Here is a 15,263-nt window from a genome sequence, read left to right on the forward strand (position 1 = left end):
TGTGTTGCGGTGCAGTACACGTCGTATCGAATCCCGCACCAGGCAAAAAAATAACCGGTTACATTGGTGGCAGCGGTGGGATCCGGAAGTGTGCAGATCCTCAGAAGTCTCTTCGGAGCGCGGGAATAACAAAGCGCGAGGGCGCGCCCACGGGGAGGGTGACGACTGTAAACTACTAATAAAACACGTTAGTCCCTATCTAACGAGTCTGACCCTTTAGCCGAGCGGTTCGTGATGTCGCCTTGTGGTGTAGTACACCCCATATCGAATCCCGCACCGGGCAAGTAAACAACCGGTTACATTAACTTGTCTTGTTTTAGGCTGATTAGAAAAACCCACGTAGGCTTAGGAATTGCAAATTAGCACAAGCTATAAATACTGTAATGTGACATCAGACAATTGTTAAAATGTCTGTTTATTCGTAACTAACTGAAGCAAAAGATTTATTTGTAAATCGTAAGAGCATATTTGGACCTACCACCCTAGAAATAAAACCTAATTTCAGCGTGCACAGATGCTGAGCTCAATAGACAGCTGTGTGGTAGTCAGAGATGCGTAACTAGCATATAAAGTCCTATACAGGAACCGGGGTGTAAGGAGATACAAGGCACATGTGTGAACGAACACTATCCATAAATCTTACAGATTGAAGCTCTGTGTGAACGAGGAAAACCACAAGCAGTGCTACTGTTCTAGTAAAATCTGTGATACTTAAAATGGTGACCATCATTAGGCTTCATAAAAAGCTTGTAACAAGCCAAGAGAGTTTGACGGTGGACTGGCGGACATCTCCAAGTTCTCCCACCTTCTAGTCAAGTTGAGGTATATGGGTTAGTTGTAGTTAAGATCAGGGTAATGCTCTAGGTTTGTGATCATCCGCTGGCAACGCCATCTAGTTACGACATGGTCACAATTTTCAAAGGTCGCAGATTTTTGTTTAACACCTGAAAGAGGGCATACGATAGAAAACACATTTGAAAAGTGAACAAAACGGTAATAAGTTTTAAATATGTCCGTCCTCATAGCAAAAATACATAAAAATACAAGTCCCTCAGTGCTTAAAAAAACATTTGATGCTTCTCTCCATTTTGAAACATACCCCTCCACGGATGGTTTACCGAAAGGGCCTACCGGGTGCAGACCAAGGGGCCAGCGCGGTCTGTCTTAGAGCCTCTGTTCAATCGTTTTTAACGTTATTTCTCGAAGCAGAATTGAAGATCTCAGTCATTCGCGTCAATAACAGCTCGCTGTCACTGTTTTTAGGCTAAGGTGGTTTTAGCATGTCATATTTGTGGTGGAGAGGTGTATTATGTTAATATACTGTTCGCTTTGAGTGTAGCTGTCCGGTTGGGGGGGGGGCATGCCTATGCCCTGGGCCTACCGCCGCCTGGCGCGTTATTATGAACCCCACGGCACTTCTAGACAAGACACGCCCCGTGGATTGGCCAGGCGTCCATGCGCACGCGAGTGTTCCTTTTGACAGCCCTGCCACAGCAGAATGACCGCAACGCCTGGCAGTGTCCACAGGTTCGCGTGATAAAAACCATAAAATTTGTATGACAGCAACTTGCTACAAATGTACTTAGAAACGTATGTAACAATATATTACAATGAGAAGTGTTATATGTCATCATTGGTGAGAGAGCAGTCAATCAATAAATTAGAAAAGTAGCCAAGGTTTGTGCGGTAACTGCGGTTACTTACCGTGCGGTAGGCGGTGATGTGGGGGGCGCCTGGCCAATCCTAGCGTTTGAATGGTACGCGGGGCGTGTCTTGCCTAGAAGTGCCCCCCTGACATGTAACGTAGTCACTTACTGTAGCTCATCTCTGTAGCGAAGCTAACTGCTGATTTGCCCATGCGCAGCGCGCCATTGAAGGAAATGGTAGTAATGCGTTAGGCAACGGGGTCGAGAAAGGGCTGGAAGCACACGAAAGCTGTGATTTGATTGTGTGTTTTTTTAGTTTTTTTTTTAGTCCTACACTGGCCGTGTGCGGTGGCTATTTTTGATGATGCATGAATAATATCGCAGGGCCACTGCTTTTTCAAGTTTTTCCAAGCGAATGAGAAACGCGGAAAATCCAAGGCGTTCATGATCAGCACAAGTCCAGTGTCGGCCTTATCTGCACGGTTATTTGTGTTGTTGAAAGAGACGGCGCACTCCAACTAGCTAACTAAGCTAGCTGTTACTACGCGAGCAGGTACCTAACGTTAATTTAATTTTAGGCAGCTATGAAGGCCAGTTAATGTTGGTTTTAGTTTGTAGTTAAAGGCGACGGCACAGCAAGCATTTGTATCAAGTTCTTTCGAAGCTTACTATCTCACTTGTGTTAAAAAGCGTCGCATTTAAATATTTTCCTGGTCCGCCGTTGCCTGCAGTTGCGTTCCAATAACAAACACGCCAGCTAGCCTGGTTCGCTGCATTATTAGCTAGCTAGCGTAGTTTTCCAGCGCTAGCCGTAATCGGTGTTGGCGCAACTAGCAAGCTAACATTAACTAGCTGCCCTGTAGCTGCGCTACTGCCACCGAAGTGGATAGCCTAGCTAAAAGTTTTACCCCGAGTAAATAATTTTTGAACGATCCGGCTGCGGTTGTACAAGACGTTAACTCGTTATGCCGTTAGTTGTTTGGTGAACGCCTCACGTTTTAATTACACCCTTCGCGCTAATACAATCCCAGGCTGATGCTTCTAGCCAGTCACTCAGTTTCCAAACACAGTCGTATTGTGGGCTTTGATTGGTGAGCTGTGCTGAACTTCATATCACATCGTTCAAATCGGTAACCGATAAGTAAGTTAACGCTAGTGAAATTATAGCAATATTTAACTCTCCGTAGCTAGCATATAAACTAGTATGTTGTAGCTAGTTTGCAACTAAGTCACTGCTGTCTGCTTTCGTAGTTTTTCAGCTGGGTTTCCTAGCTAAATGTTATCCCCTCTTTCAGATATCTTAACCGCTGCGCCCGAAGCCAAAATTTCAGAAGTATCAAAAACCAGCACTTCTGAAATTAGTGGGCGTTTTTCTTTGGTTCGGACGACATCTGAGTGATCCCTGTGAAGACACATCTGCAAACCTCTTCAGATGTGTTCCACGGTCTAAATACTACATCTGGTTAAGGAGAACTCAGTCACTCCCCCATCGAGAGTTGCAGCGACACCACTCAAGATGTCTATCACTAACACGCCTACAAGCAACGATGCCTGTCTGAGCATTGTGCACAGCTTGATGTGTCACAGGCAGGGCGGTGAGAGTGAGACCTTCGCCAAGCGGGCCATTGAAAGTCTAGTAAAAAAATTGAAGGAGAAGAAGGATGAGCTCGACTCTCTCATCACCGCTATCACCACGAACGGAGCCCACCCTAGCAAGTGTGTCACCATCCAGAGGACATTGGACGGGCGTCTGCAGGTAACGGAATAGAGTTGTCTTAATATTAAAGAAGTGGGTTTTTTTCTTAAACCTTTTTATTTAAACGTCATTCTCTAGCTGCCTCAGTGTGTACATGGCTCATATAGTCATAGAAAAGCTAGATAAATCGTATAAACTAGAAAATTTCTGGTGAAATTTTGAGTGCCCTCATAGCTCAAAAAGTACAAGTTGTACCGACAATGTTTTTTCATAATGAGCATCACAAGGCTTCAGTGAAGACGCTGATGTATTATATGTGTACCTACTGTTTACAGCATAGGAGCTGTTACAGTTGAAAACTCCCATCATCTCTGTTTTTGATAAGAACTTAGAGCTCAATTTAATATGGCAGTCTATGGAAGTTTTGGTCAGCACTCTCTCTGCTTGGAGGCTGTTTATTCTCACAGTCAGTCACTGGGTGAGAGACGACAAAATTTCTCTACGTTTTGATGTATAAATTGTCCCTGATGGTTGGAAATTGTGGGAATTTAGAGGTTCAAGAGGTTTTTTGGGAACATTAGCTCCAAACCCACTACACACCCATTATAAACTCTGAGGTGGTCCAAAAAAAGCATAAAACTTAAACTGAGATTTCGCAAAAACCATACTAGATGGCAAAATATCGATTTGGCTCAACAAAGTCTGAAGTCTTGTGACCTGTTTAAAGTTTCAGCCATGGTTCTACATTAAACTGTGATGAAGTAATGTGGCTCCAAAGAGGGGTGGGTTTGATCATTTTCACGACGACTTCCCATTGTTTTTCCATGGGATTTTTTTTTTTTTGATTTTGTTGTGATTTTCGTCTCTATGGTTACTTGAATCGCTAAGAAAAGTAAAAGCACACCATTCCCAATCCAATCACACATTTTGATGTATAATTTGCAGGGTTTTTCTCAAAGCTGCGGGACTAGTTACGCAGTGAAATTTGTACAAAAGAAGAATAAAAATTAGATCAGTTAACGAAGAATAATGTGTCTGCTTTGCACATTAGGCACAGTTCTAGACAAGAATGTATCTCATAAGGTACTTTTCATAATGTTTTACTTAACTGGTTATATGTTAAACATTAGGCATTCGGTGTTTGATTAGGTGCAGCATGGCTCAGGAGGTAGAGCGATAGAGCGTGTCATCTAGTAATCGGAAGGTCACTGGTTTGATTCCAGGCTTCTTCAGAGAGTGTGTTGAAGTGTCCTTGAGCAAGACACTGAACCCCAAACTGCTCCTGATGAGCAGATTGGCGCCTTGCATGGCAGCCTCCGCCATCAGTGTATGAATGTGTGTGAATGTGAGGCATACACTGTAAAGCGCTTTGAGTGCTCAGTAGACTAGAAAAGCACTTTAAAAATGCAGTCCATTTACCATTTTAAAGAGTGGTTTTTGTATCTCTGTCACAAAAGTTAGTCAGGGAAGCAAAAAATGTGTAGGATTCTCACAAGCTTGCTTGTTGTCACTATTGGGTTACAATTGCAACAGCACATGATAATTTGGAAGGGTAAAGCTAATCTGTCTTTTATCAATTGACAATGTAGGCAAAGTATATCCTAAGCAATGATAACAGTAGGAGGAATAATTGCTTTAACATTGGTAATCAGCTTTCGACTTTCTCAAATTAATGATCTGCTGTGCAACTCTGAGTGACTCTATATTTCTTTGTTCTTTCTCTGACTGCTTTTCTATATTATTTTCCTGTTGTTCCAAGGTGGCTGGACGCAAAGGTTTCCCTCATGTAATCTATGCCAGATTGTGGAGGTGGCCAGATCTGCATAAGAATGAGTTGAAGCATGTCAAATACTGCCAGTTTGCCTTTGACCTCAAGTGTGACAGTGTTTGTGTCAACCCCTACCACTATGAAAGAGTGGTGTCTCCTGGTATAGGTGAGTAACAATGATTATTGCCAGTGCTTGACTGAACAGTGATAATTACCAAAATGCAGGTATTGGGCTGATCAGCGTAATAACAGCCAATATTAATAATGTGAATAAAACCTGACCATGGAAACAGTTTATCTTGATTAACATGGAGAGAATGAAATCTTAGCTGGAGTAAGCATATTTCAGTTACATGTGGTTGGACCGTAGAATGGTATATAGGTTACCTACTGTGTGACAGTAGAAATTTAACTATACTGTCTCCACCACGGTAGCCTTTCAGTTACTAACTGTTGCATGATTGTCGTTGCTGGTGGTGGAAAGTCAATAAACCTCTTCGAAGATAAAGCATTTTTTAGTTTGTGGCCATCTCGAAATTTTTTTGTGAAAGTTCCAAATAATCAAATGTGATCAAATGCTTTTCATTTGTCAAGTATTCAGTTTACTAGATCAGTCAAAAGTATGCATTATCATATGGTGATTTTATATCAACCATTTTTTAACTGAATTTCCAGAAAAGTTCCTATGTCGTATTACATTCCATTACAGGATATAAAATCACATACGGTGATAAAGTTTTTTGGCCATACTGCTTGTCACTGTGTGAATTATTCCAATATTAGATGGGTTAATCAAAGGCTGTAAAGACATAAATGCCTTAGCCTTGAGTTCAACCGAAATGAAAATGTGGAATTTTTCTTACCAGCCCTGTATATGGGCTGCCCTACATCCTATTTTGGCAAGAAAACCTCATGACCCTAAAGGGAGAAATTTGCATTTCAAATTTTTTGTTCTCATGAAGGCACCACCTATCTTGGCTTCTACTGGTAGGCGTGGATGTGGTTATCTGTCTATGCAGATGAATAATAACCATCATCACATTTTATTTCATGGACAGTCCCCCCCCCCCCCAGTAAAAATAAAAAAGGTCAGCCCCTGAGAGCATGTTCAGTGTTCAGTAACCTACACCACAACACAACCGTATGTGTGTACCGCACCAACTTCAGCTAGCCCGCAGTGTCTATGTTTAGCTCTTCTGTAACTGGGTGTAGTAGTGAGGAGTCCCTTCATAAGCTTCCATCCGTTACAGGGGACTAAAACTGAATGGGTGAAATTTTTAGCGAAGTGTGTCATGTCTGCGATGCAGACTTGCATCCTCCACTTTGCTCCATTGTGCTTTATCAACTGGGCTCAGAAACAGTGGCTTCTTTTCTGAGCTAATTTTGAAGCTTGGAGCCATATCAATAATCTTCAACAGTTCATGAGTAAGTACTTGTATATATGTATTTTGTACTTAACATTAACCGTCACACATCCAAAGTTGTGGATCAAAGATCATGGTAGCAATTTATGTTGTTTAGCAAGGCTGATGTTAATGACTTTTGCAAGTAACTAGCCATAACGTGTAGCTAACACTAGCTAGTGCAAGCAAGCCACACTCATCAACTGGAGCGAGAAAAAGATCAACTTCAGTTTTCAGCTGCTATTGAAGCCAGGGGATATCCCCACAAGTGCTAATACTGCACAAGTAAGATTTTTTAAAATGTGTGTTTTTAATATTTAATATTATTGATTAATGTTACCATAAAAAGTAGCACTAACTAAAGTTGAAAAGGTTTTGGCTGCTGTTGCTGTCTGAGCGGCATGCAAACTTATTAGCCAATCTCATGACCGGTCCTTCCACATGTTGAATGGTGTAATTTGACAGACACTTCGTATTATAAAGTGCCAGATAATAAGCATTAGATTATAAAAAGTGTGCTCTCTTATTGCCTTGTACTATCGTTTGTATCTTTATGATTAGGGAAGTTGATTGAACGTCTTCCAGCAACACCAGTTTTCAGCAGTCATTCACACAATACTATGGGAACACCCACTCAACAGCATGGGGTCTAGATGCCAGTTCTGCATAAATTTCCAAAAATATGCTTCAGCCGTACTAAATTGTCCCTAGGTGTGAATGTGTTGGCCCTGTGATGAACTGGCGGCCTGTCCAGGGTGTTTCCCCACCTGCCGCCCAATGACTGATGGGATAGGCCCCAGCATCCCGCGATCCTAATTAGGATAAGCGGCTTGGCTAAAGGATGGATGGATGCTTTACCTTCATTTTAAATACAAAAAAGGCACAATAACTTTAACATCCTTTGATTCATATCTTTGTTCTTTGTGAGGAGATTTCACATTTCAGTTGTACTTAAATAGCACTTGCTCTGAGATTTTGCCACATTTTCTGCCATTAGCAGCCAACTGAGGAATGCAAACACAGCACTCATTTAGTTTTTATGAAGTTATTTTACATACAGAAAAATAAGTGAAACAAATGACCATTCTCAGTATTTTTAAGGCAACCCCATAACTGTCCTCATGATTAATATTTTGATGGAAATTAACAAGGCTAAACCAGAGTTTGTATATGGCTAACCGCTTATTTTAATTAAAGATGTTTATAAATGTTTAAAATGTTAGATATTTAACATGTTTCAAAAGATCTTTTTAAAGTACTCGTGCTTTTGAAACATGTTCAACATATGTGCTTTGCATCAGCCAATAAATAAAGGCTTTTTTCTTTCTGTGTGGGAAAAGTGCTTCGTATGCAATATTTTTGTTTAGTTTAGTCAGTTATTTTAGTATTTTGAAATGTTTAGAAAATTCTTTTTGAACTTATCAGCTCTGTTTAGGCATACTTTATTTCATTTGCAGGGGTTGGTCATATGTGAACATGCCTTAGTTTGTACCATTGAACCTGTACCATTGTACCTAGTAATTTATGGGGGAGGGGGAAGTAATGGCTTACTGGTTTTCAACCAGTTATCAGCAACAGTTAGTCAGCCACTGAGAAAACCGTCTCCCACCCTGACTAAAGTAGAAACACTGGCTGTGGTGTTAAAACCAGAAAGGAAACTTGCAATTAAGGGCACATCAAGGGTATTCTATACTAGAAAAACCCCGCTACAATGTAGCGGTTTGGTTATCCACCCACCTAAATCTCCTTCCTCTTCATCCTGCCAGCTAACCGCCTTCGCCCTGCCCCTAAACCCCCCCCCACTCCAACTCCCTCCCCCCAAATGTTCAGAATCATCTGAAATGCCGAGAAAAGTGGTTTACCCCCCCCCACTCCAACTCCCTCCCTCAGAATCATCTGAAATGCTGAGAAAAGTGGTTTTTAGCCATTTGTAGAAATGCATATTTTGCATAATTATGCATAATTATTATAATTATATTTTAATGTTCTGCTATTTTTCTGATCCTCTCTGAACAATACCTACCACCTCCAAAAAAAATTAGGATCATAAGTGCATTTTTGCAAAAATGCATATATTTTGCATAATGCCAAAACATTTCTAAGTCCCAGAACATTTTTTTATATAGGTGAAAAAATCAAAGATGCTCAGAATCATCTGAAATGCCGAGAAAAGTGGTTTTTAGCCATTTTTAGAAAAATGCATATTTACGCATAATTATGCATAATTTTAATTTTCTGGGATTTTTCCCTTACTCTCTGAGACAATACCTACCACCTCCAAAAAGAATTAGGATCATAAGTGCTTTAGTTTTCGGTACCGCTATCTACACTAACACCACACACACACTCATTCCGAAAATATATGAGTAGATAAGGGGAATTCAGCATTAGTCGTTACCTAGCCTGTTCTGCATTGTGTGTATGCTAGAATATAAAATGTTTTTCTTTTTTACACAATTCATTTAAACAGTTTAATTGGACTATCGTCTTTAGAATGACCTTAACTGGGTTATAGTGCAAATATGAACGCTAGTCATTCACATCTTTATCTGGCCTGCTGATGCTTTTGAGCTGGTTGCCATAATTATTTACATTTAAACATATTTCTCCATTACTTAAAAATGGCTTTTCTTGCACTCAAATTTGTATTGCATAGTTGTGACAGGTGTAGTGAGTCAATGGTAGGACATTTTGAATAGATTAAATAAGTTATATTTGAACTGGTCATATGTCACATGACTCGTTTTATCTAGCTCTTGTTACCTTACATAGTACACAGGCTAATCCAAACAGTTGTCTTATTAACTATCGGTTGATAGTAAGGCACTGAGAAGCATAGCTGTTCCCAAAGTCGGTGTCTGTATTTTTAGCAAAGGTGACACTAGTGGGATTAGCAGGCTGAACCACAAACTATATGAATACTGTTGCCTTCATGCTTTCCGCTGACCTGTTTGATTCTGTCCCCAGACTTATCAGGGCTGACGCTGACGAGCTCTGTTCCTAGCACTGGGCTCCTGGTCAAGGATGAGTACGATTTTGAGGGCCAGCCCAGTCTATCTTCTATTGAAGGAGGGCATTCTATTCAGACCATCCAGCATCCCCCCTCCAGCAACCGCCCGGCCCCCTCGGAGTCCTTTGGCACCCCTGCCTTGCTCCCCCCCACTGAGGCCTCCACCTCCGCCTCGACATCATCTTTCTCTGCCATTGGTGCTGGATCAGGGAGTAAGATTTGTGTGTGTGTGTGTGTGTGTGTGTGTGTTCTTGTCCCTTCAATCTGTATGCCTTTTCTCTGTCAGTTTGTTTGCTTCCACTTCAAGACCTTAGTATCATTGTTGCTTGGACAGAATAATAGATATTCATTCCTTAGTGTTAATGCCTGTCTATATGTGCATGTGCTTATATATGATTATATATCTCTATGTGTATATGTATTCCATTTTTTCCTGTGTTTGCTGATGGGGAATTAGATGATCTTTGGGTATTTTTTTTTGCTTTGAGAGAGAGAACATGTACACTGATCAGCCAAACATTAAAACCACCTACCTGATATTGCGTAGGTCCCCCTTCCTTTGTGTCACCAAAACAGTTCAATGGAGGCTACAGCTCTGGGGAAGAAGCTGTTCTTCAGCCTGTTAGTCCAGGTTTTGATGGTGCGGTATCTTTTCCGCGATGGCAAGGGAACAAACAGAGAGTGACCTGGGTGTTTTGTATCTTTCCTGATGTTGCTGGCTTTCCTCTGTAGGCGGCCAGCATACACAGCATCCAGGTCTGGGAGCACAGCTCCCACAATCCTCTGTGCTGTCTTTACCACCCGGGCCAAGTCCTTCCTATTCTTTGCTCTGCAGCTGGCATACCACACTGTGACACATTGACAGAGGATGCTTTCTATTGTGCTTCTGTAAAAGTTGACCGGCAGCTGAGAGGGGAGACCGGCTTGTTTAAGTTTCCCGAGGAAGAAAAGCTTACTTATTCTAGCTTACTTAATTTCTGTTTATGAACTAGTACATGTGAATTGTTTTGGCGCATTAGTATTCTACATTTCTGAATCCTTGTTTAATTGTTCACTGAGACAAATTGAATTGAAATATATTTTTGCTTTAAGTAGCGGAGCAGCAGTTCTGTAGTTCTGTAGAGTAAGAGAGAATGTATGAGATTGTAATCCTCCTGCATTCATATGACCTCTGTTCCCATTTACCCCCCCTAGATGCCAGCTCTACCTGGTCCAGAAACAGCAGTTTCACACCCAACATGCCTCACCATACCAACGGTCATCTACAGCATCACCCTCCCATGCCACACCCTGGACACTATTGTAAGTGCACAAATACACAGACCATATTTTCTATCATAAATACATCAACATTACTATAAGCACACTCATACTATCTGTAGTACTGACTACACACTCACACATACACACAAAACTTTTTTTCTTCAATTTGCACACAGAAGGCAGTTCTCTGTCATTATCATATCTCTCTTTCTTTGTCTTAGGGCCAGTGCATAACGAGCTAGCCTTCCAACCTCCCATATCCAACCATCCAGGTGAGAGAAACAACAAGCATATATTTCCCTTTGTACTCTAATAAAGATTACTTTTCTCAGTTAATTTTTTATGTTCCCTGTTTATTTTTGTCTGGATTGAAGCTAGGTATTGGTTATTACAAGCTTAAGTTACTAAAGTCAAGCTACTCCTCTTGTGCTAGCCCCTGACTACTGGTGCTCCATTGCTTACTTTGAGATGGATGTTCAAGTTGGTGAGACATTTAAAGTACCCTCCACCTGCCCCATTGTAACTGTGGATGGATACGTTGACCCCTCTGGAGGAGACAGGTTCTGTCTGGGCCAACTCAGTAATGTACATCGGACGGAGGCCATTGAGAGAGCAAGGTAGGTGAAGCAGTTTGAACAGTAGGATTCCGCTGGTACAGGGTACAGATCTGTAAAGGAGGTGTCAATTAAGGAAATGTCTACATTTGGAAATTTATCCAATTAAGTAATTCTTTAAACTCATGACAAGGCACTCTCATTTCTTAACATTTTGACAAGGCATGTCATTATGCTAAATTTATAACACAATATATTCCAGATTTGTCATCATTGATGCCTGTAGATGCAAGCTAATTACAACAACTAGGCCAATAGAAAGGTTTGTTTGTATCCACCAATGATATCAGAGTCAAGATACAACTGTCAGATCCTGCAGCCTTTACCCTTCCAACTTGAAAGACCTGCCCCTGTCTAGTAGTAGTTCTCAGCTTGCATTACTTAGTACCCAAAGTATGTCTGTTTTGAGTAGAATGTCTCAGATAGAGATGCACCGATCCGCTTTTTTTCAGTTCCAATACCTGAAATTGGATATCTGCCGATACTGATACTATATATATATATATATATAAATCCATTATCCAAACCACTTATCCTGCTCTCAGGGTCACGGGGGTCATTGGGCGGCAGGTGGACATTCACCCTGGACAGGCCGCCAGGCCATCACAAGGGGGCACATCTATATACATACATACATACATACATACATACATACATACATACATACATACAGTGCATCCTGAAAGTATTCACACCCCTTCACTTTCCCCACATTTTGTTATGTTACAACCTTATTCCAAAATGGATTAAATTCCTTTTTTTTCTCATCAATCTACACACAATACCCCATAATGACAAAGTGAAAAAGGTTTTGTAGAAATTTTTGCAAATTTATTAAAAATAGAAAACTGAAATATTGCATGTACATAAGTATTCACACCCTTTGCTATGACACTCAAAATCGAGCTCAGGTTCATTCTGTTTCCACTGATCATCCTTGAGCTGTTTCTACATCTTGATTGGAGTCCACCTGTAGTAAATTCAATTGATTGGACATGATTTGGAAAGGCACACACCTGTCTATATAAGGTCCCACTGTTGACAGTGCATGTCAGAGCAGAAACCAAGCCATGAAGTCAAAGGAATTGTCTGTGGACCTCCGAGACAGGATTGTATCGAGGCACAGATCTGGGGAAGGGTATGAAAAAATTTCTACAGCTTTGAAGCTCCCGAAGAGCACAGTGGTCTCCGACATTCATAAAAGGAAGAAGTTTGGATCCACCAGGACTCTTCCTAGAGCTGGCCGCCCAGCCAAACTGAGCAATCGGGGGAGAAGGGCCTTGGTCAGGGAGGTGACCAAGAACCCGATGGTCACTCTGACAGAGCTCCAGCCTTCCTCTGTGGAGATGGGAGAACCTTCCAGAAGGACAACCATCTCTGCAGCACTCCACCAATCAGGCCTTTATGGTAGAGTGGCCAGACGGAAGCCTCTGCTCAGTAAAAGGCACATGACAGCCTGTTTGGAGTTTGCCGGAAAGCACCTAAAGGACTCTCAGACCATGAGAAACAAGATTCTCTGGTCTGATGAAACCAAGATTGAACTCTTTGGCCTGAATGCCAAACGTCACGTCTGGAGGAAACCAGGCACCTCTCATCACCTTGCTAATACCATCCCTACAGTGCAGCATGGTGGTGGCAGCATCATGCTGTGGGGATGTTTTTCAGCGGCAGGAACTGGGAGACTAGTCAGGATCGAGGGAAAGATGAATGGAGCAAAGTACAGAGAGATCCTTGATGAAAACCTGCTCAAGAGTGCTCAAGACCTCAGACTGGGGCGAAGGTTTACCTTTCAACATGACAACGACCGTAAGCACACAGCCAAGGCAACGAAGAAGTGGCTTCGGGACAAGTCTGTGAATGTCCGTGAGTGGCCCAGCCAGAGCCCAGACTTGAACCCCATTGAACATCTCTGGAAAGACCTGAAAATAGCTGTGCAGCAACGCTCCCCATCTAACCTTACAGAGCTCGAGAGGATCTGCTGAGAAGAATGGGAGAAATACCCCAAATATAGGTGTGCCAAGCTTGTAGCTTCATACCCAAGAAGACTTGAGGCTGTAATCGCTGCCAAGGGTGCCTCAACCAAGTACTGAGTAAAGGGTGTGAATACTTATGTACATGCAATATTTCAGTTTTTTATTTTTAATAAATTTGCAAAAATTTCTACAAAACCTTTTTCGCTTTGTCATCGTGGGATATTGTATGTAGATTGATGAGAAAAAAAAGTAATTTAATCCATTTTGGAATAAGGCTGTAACATAACAAAATGTGGGGAAAGTGAAGGGGTGTGAATACTTCCCGGATGCACTTTCAAAATATAGATGCAGCTACATCTCCTACAACTCCTCACTGTCAGGTGAAAAGCGGCTGGCGACTCCACATGTATCGGAGGAGGCATGTGGTAGCCTGCAGCCCTCCCCGGAACAGCAGAGGGGGTGGAGCAGCAACTGGGATGGCTCTGAAGAGTGGGGTAGTTGGCCAAGTACAATCGGGGAGAAAAAGGGAAAATTACAGTGACTTTTGAAATGTACCTAGTTTTTCCCCACCATATTTAGGCTGTTTTTTTTTTTAAGAAAGTAAATTTGCATGTTTTATTTGGCATATCAAAAGAATGTAAAAAATATGATAACGTTTAATGCTTATGTGCCTTTTGCCCTCTATAGTGATGCATAATAAATTACCTCACCAAATATTTGTGAAACAATGAAATGGGGGCACCCCAGTGGCTCACCTGGTGGAGAGCGTACCACATAAGGCAGCGGCCTTAGCGCAGCGGCCTGGGTTCGAATCCGGCCTAGGCCCTTTGCTGCATGTCCCCCCCGCCTTTCCTGTCTGTCTCTCACTCTCCAATTAAAGGCGGAAAATGCTAAAAAATAATCTTAAAAAAAAGAGAAATTTCCTCAGACTATAATTGTACCATCAAACTCTCATACTGTGAAATCAGAATGTTACATTAAACTGCCAATTCACATTATTTATTACATTGAATTATTAGGAGATTGCTAACAAGGGTATGCTGAAGAGGGCCACCAGGCCAAGACTAGGTTATATTATCCCAGACTGACTTAGGTTATCCAACAATAACATGACACTAACAAAATATGACATCTTCAGTATGATGAGTTAAATTATTCATTGTTCCCTTTTTCTCCACACTTATTACCCTCTTCTAAATTGTATGCTTTCTTTTTCCTTCCTGTCTACCATGCTTTTTTTTCTAGGCTCCACATCGGTAAAGGTGTCCAGTTGGAGTGTAAGGGTGAGGGAGATGTGTGGGTGCGTTGCCTCAGTGACCACGCAGTATTCGTCCAGAGTTACTACCTGGACAGAGAGGCAGGCCGAGCTCCAGGAGACGCTGTCCACAAAATCTATCCTAGTGCTTACATCAAGGTAGGGACATTACAGACACTCTCACAAGCTCTCCTCTCATCTTCACTCAGTAATTATCTGCCTGCACTGATCTTGCTGGTTCTTCTACTAACATTTGCTTTTGTCTCATACTGGCATTTTAGTATAATCCTGTTATGTCTGAGGGACAGCAGTTTTGCTGAGTTTAAGGAACTATCATTTTGATATCCAGACAATCTGTCCCCCAAGATGCTTATCATCATTTGGTCTACAACTCTTTATATTTTGTTTGCATTCCAGAGTGGCTGGGCAGTGTGATGATATATACCATATGTGATATGACCAAAATCTCATATCCCGATATAGGTAATTTCATATCCCGATAGCGATGCATATCACAATATAGCACATTTTTTGTAAATTCATTGAGTAAATAGTTTCTGGTTTGTGCCCCCCCCCCAGCATATACACATGCTGCGTGTGTGGAGGGGAAGCCTCATTCTCGCTGAACCGTAGAG

General features: G+C 41.7%; 1 protein-coding gene across 1 annotated transcript; it reads left to right on the forward strand.

Moving 5' to 3' along the window:
• The first annotated feature begins 1,898 nt into the window (after positions 1-1,898).
• LOC130126385 (mothers against decapentaplegic homolog 4-like) lies at positions 1,899-11,407 on the forward strand. The gene is made up of 7 exons (XM_056295914.1): positions 1,899-2,199; positions 2,942-3,402; positions 5,102-5,276; positions 9,481-9,735; positions 10,718-10,825; positions 11,008-11,058; positions 11,220-11,407. The coding sequence occupies exons 2-7, from the start codon at positions 3,163-3,165 to the stop codon at positions 11,405-11,407; spliced, it is 1,017 nt and encodes a 338-aa protein (XP_056151889.1). The 5' UTR covers positions 1,899-2,199; positions 2,942-3,162.
• Positions 11,408-15,263: the final 3,856 nt, after the last annotated feature.

The sequence above is a fragment of the Lampris incognitus genome, chromosome 1 (assembly GCF_029633865.1).
Source record: "Lampris incognitus isolate fLamInc1 chromosome 1, fLamInc1.hap2, whole genome shotgun sequence".
NCBI lineage: Eukaryota > Metazoa > Chordata > Actinopteri > Lampriformes > Lampridae > Lampris > Lampris incognitus.

Bases quoted from the DNA above. Each gene is read 5' to 3' on its own strand.
- LOC130126385 (XM_056295914.1), top strand. From the start codon at position 3,163: ATGTCTATCACTAACACGCCTACAAGCAACGATGCCTGTCTGAGCATT. The intron at 5,277-9,480 runs GTGAGTAACAAT...TTCTGTCCCCAG, and splicing joins AGTGGTGTCTCCTGGTATAG to ACTTATCAGGGCTGACGCTG. The intron at 10,826-11,007 runs GTAAGTGCACAA...TCTTTGTCTTAG, and splicing joins GCCACACCCTGGACACTATT to GGCCAGTGCATAACGAGCTA.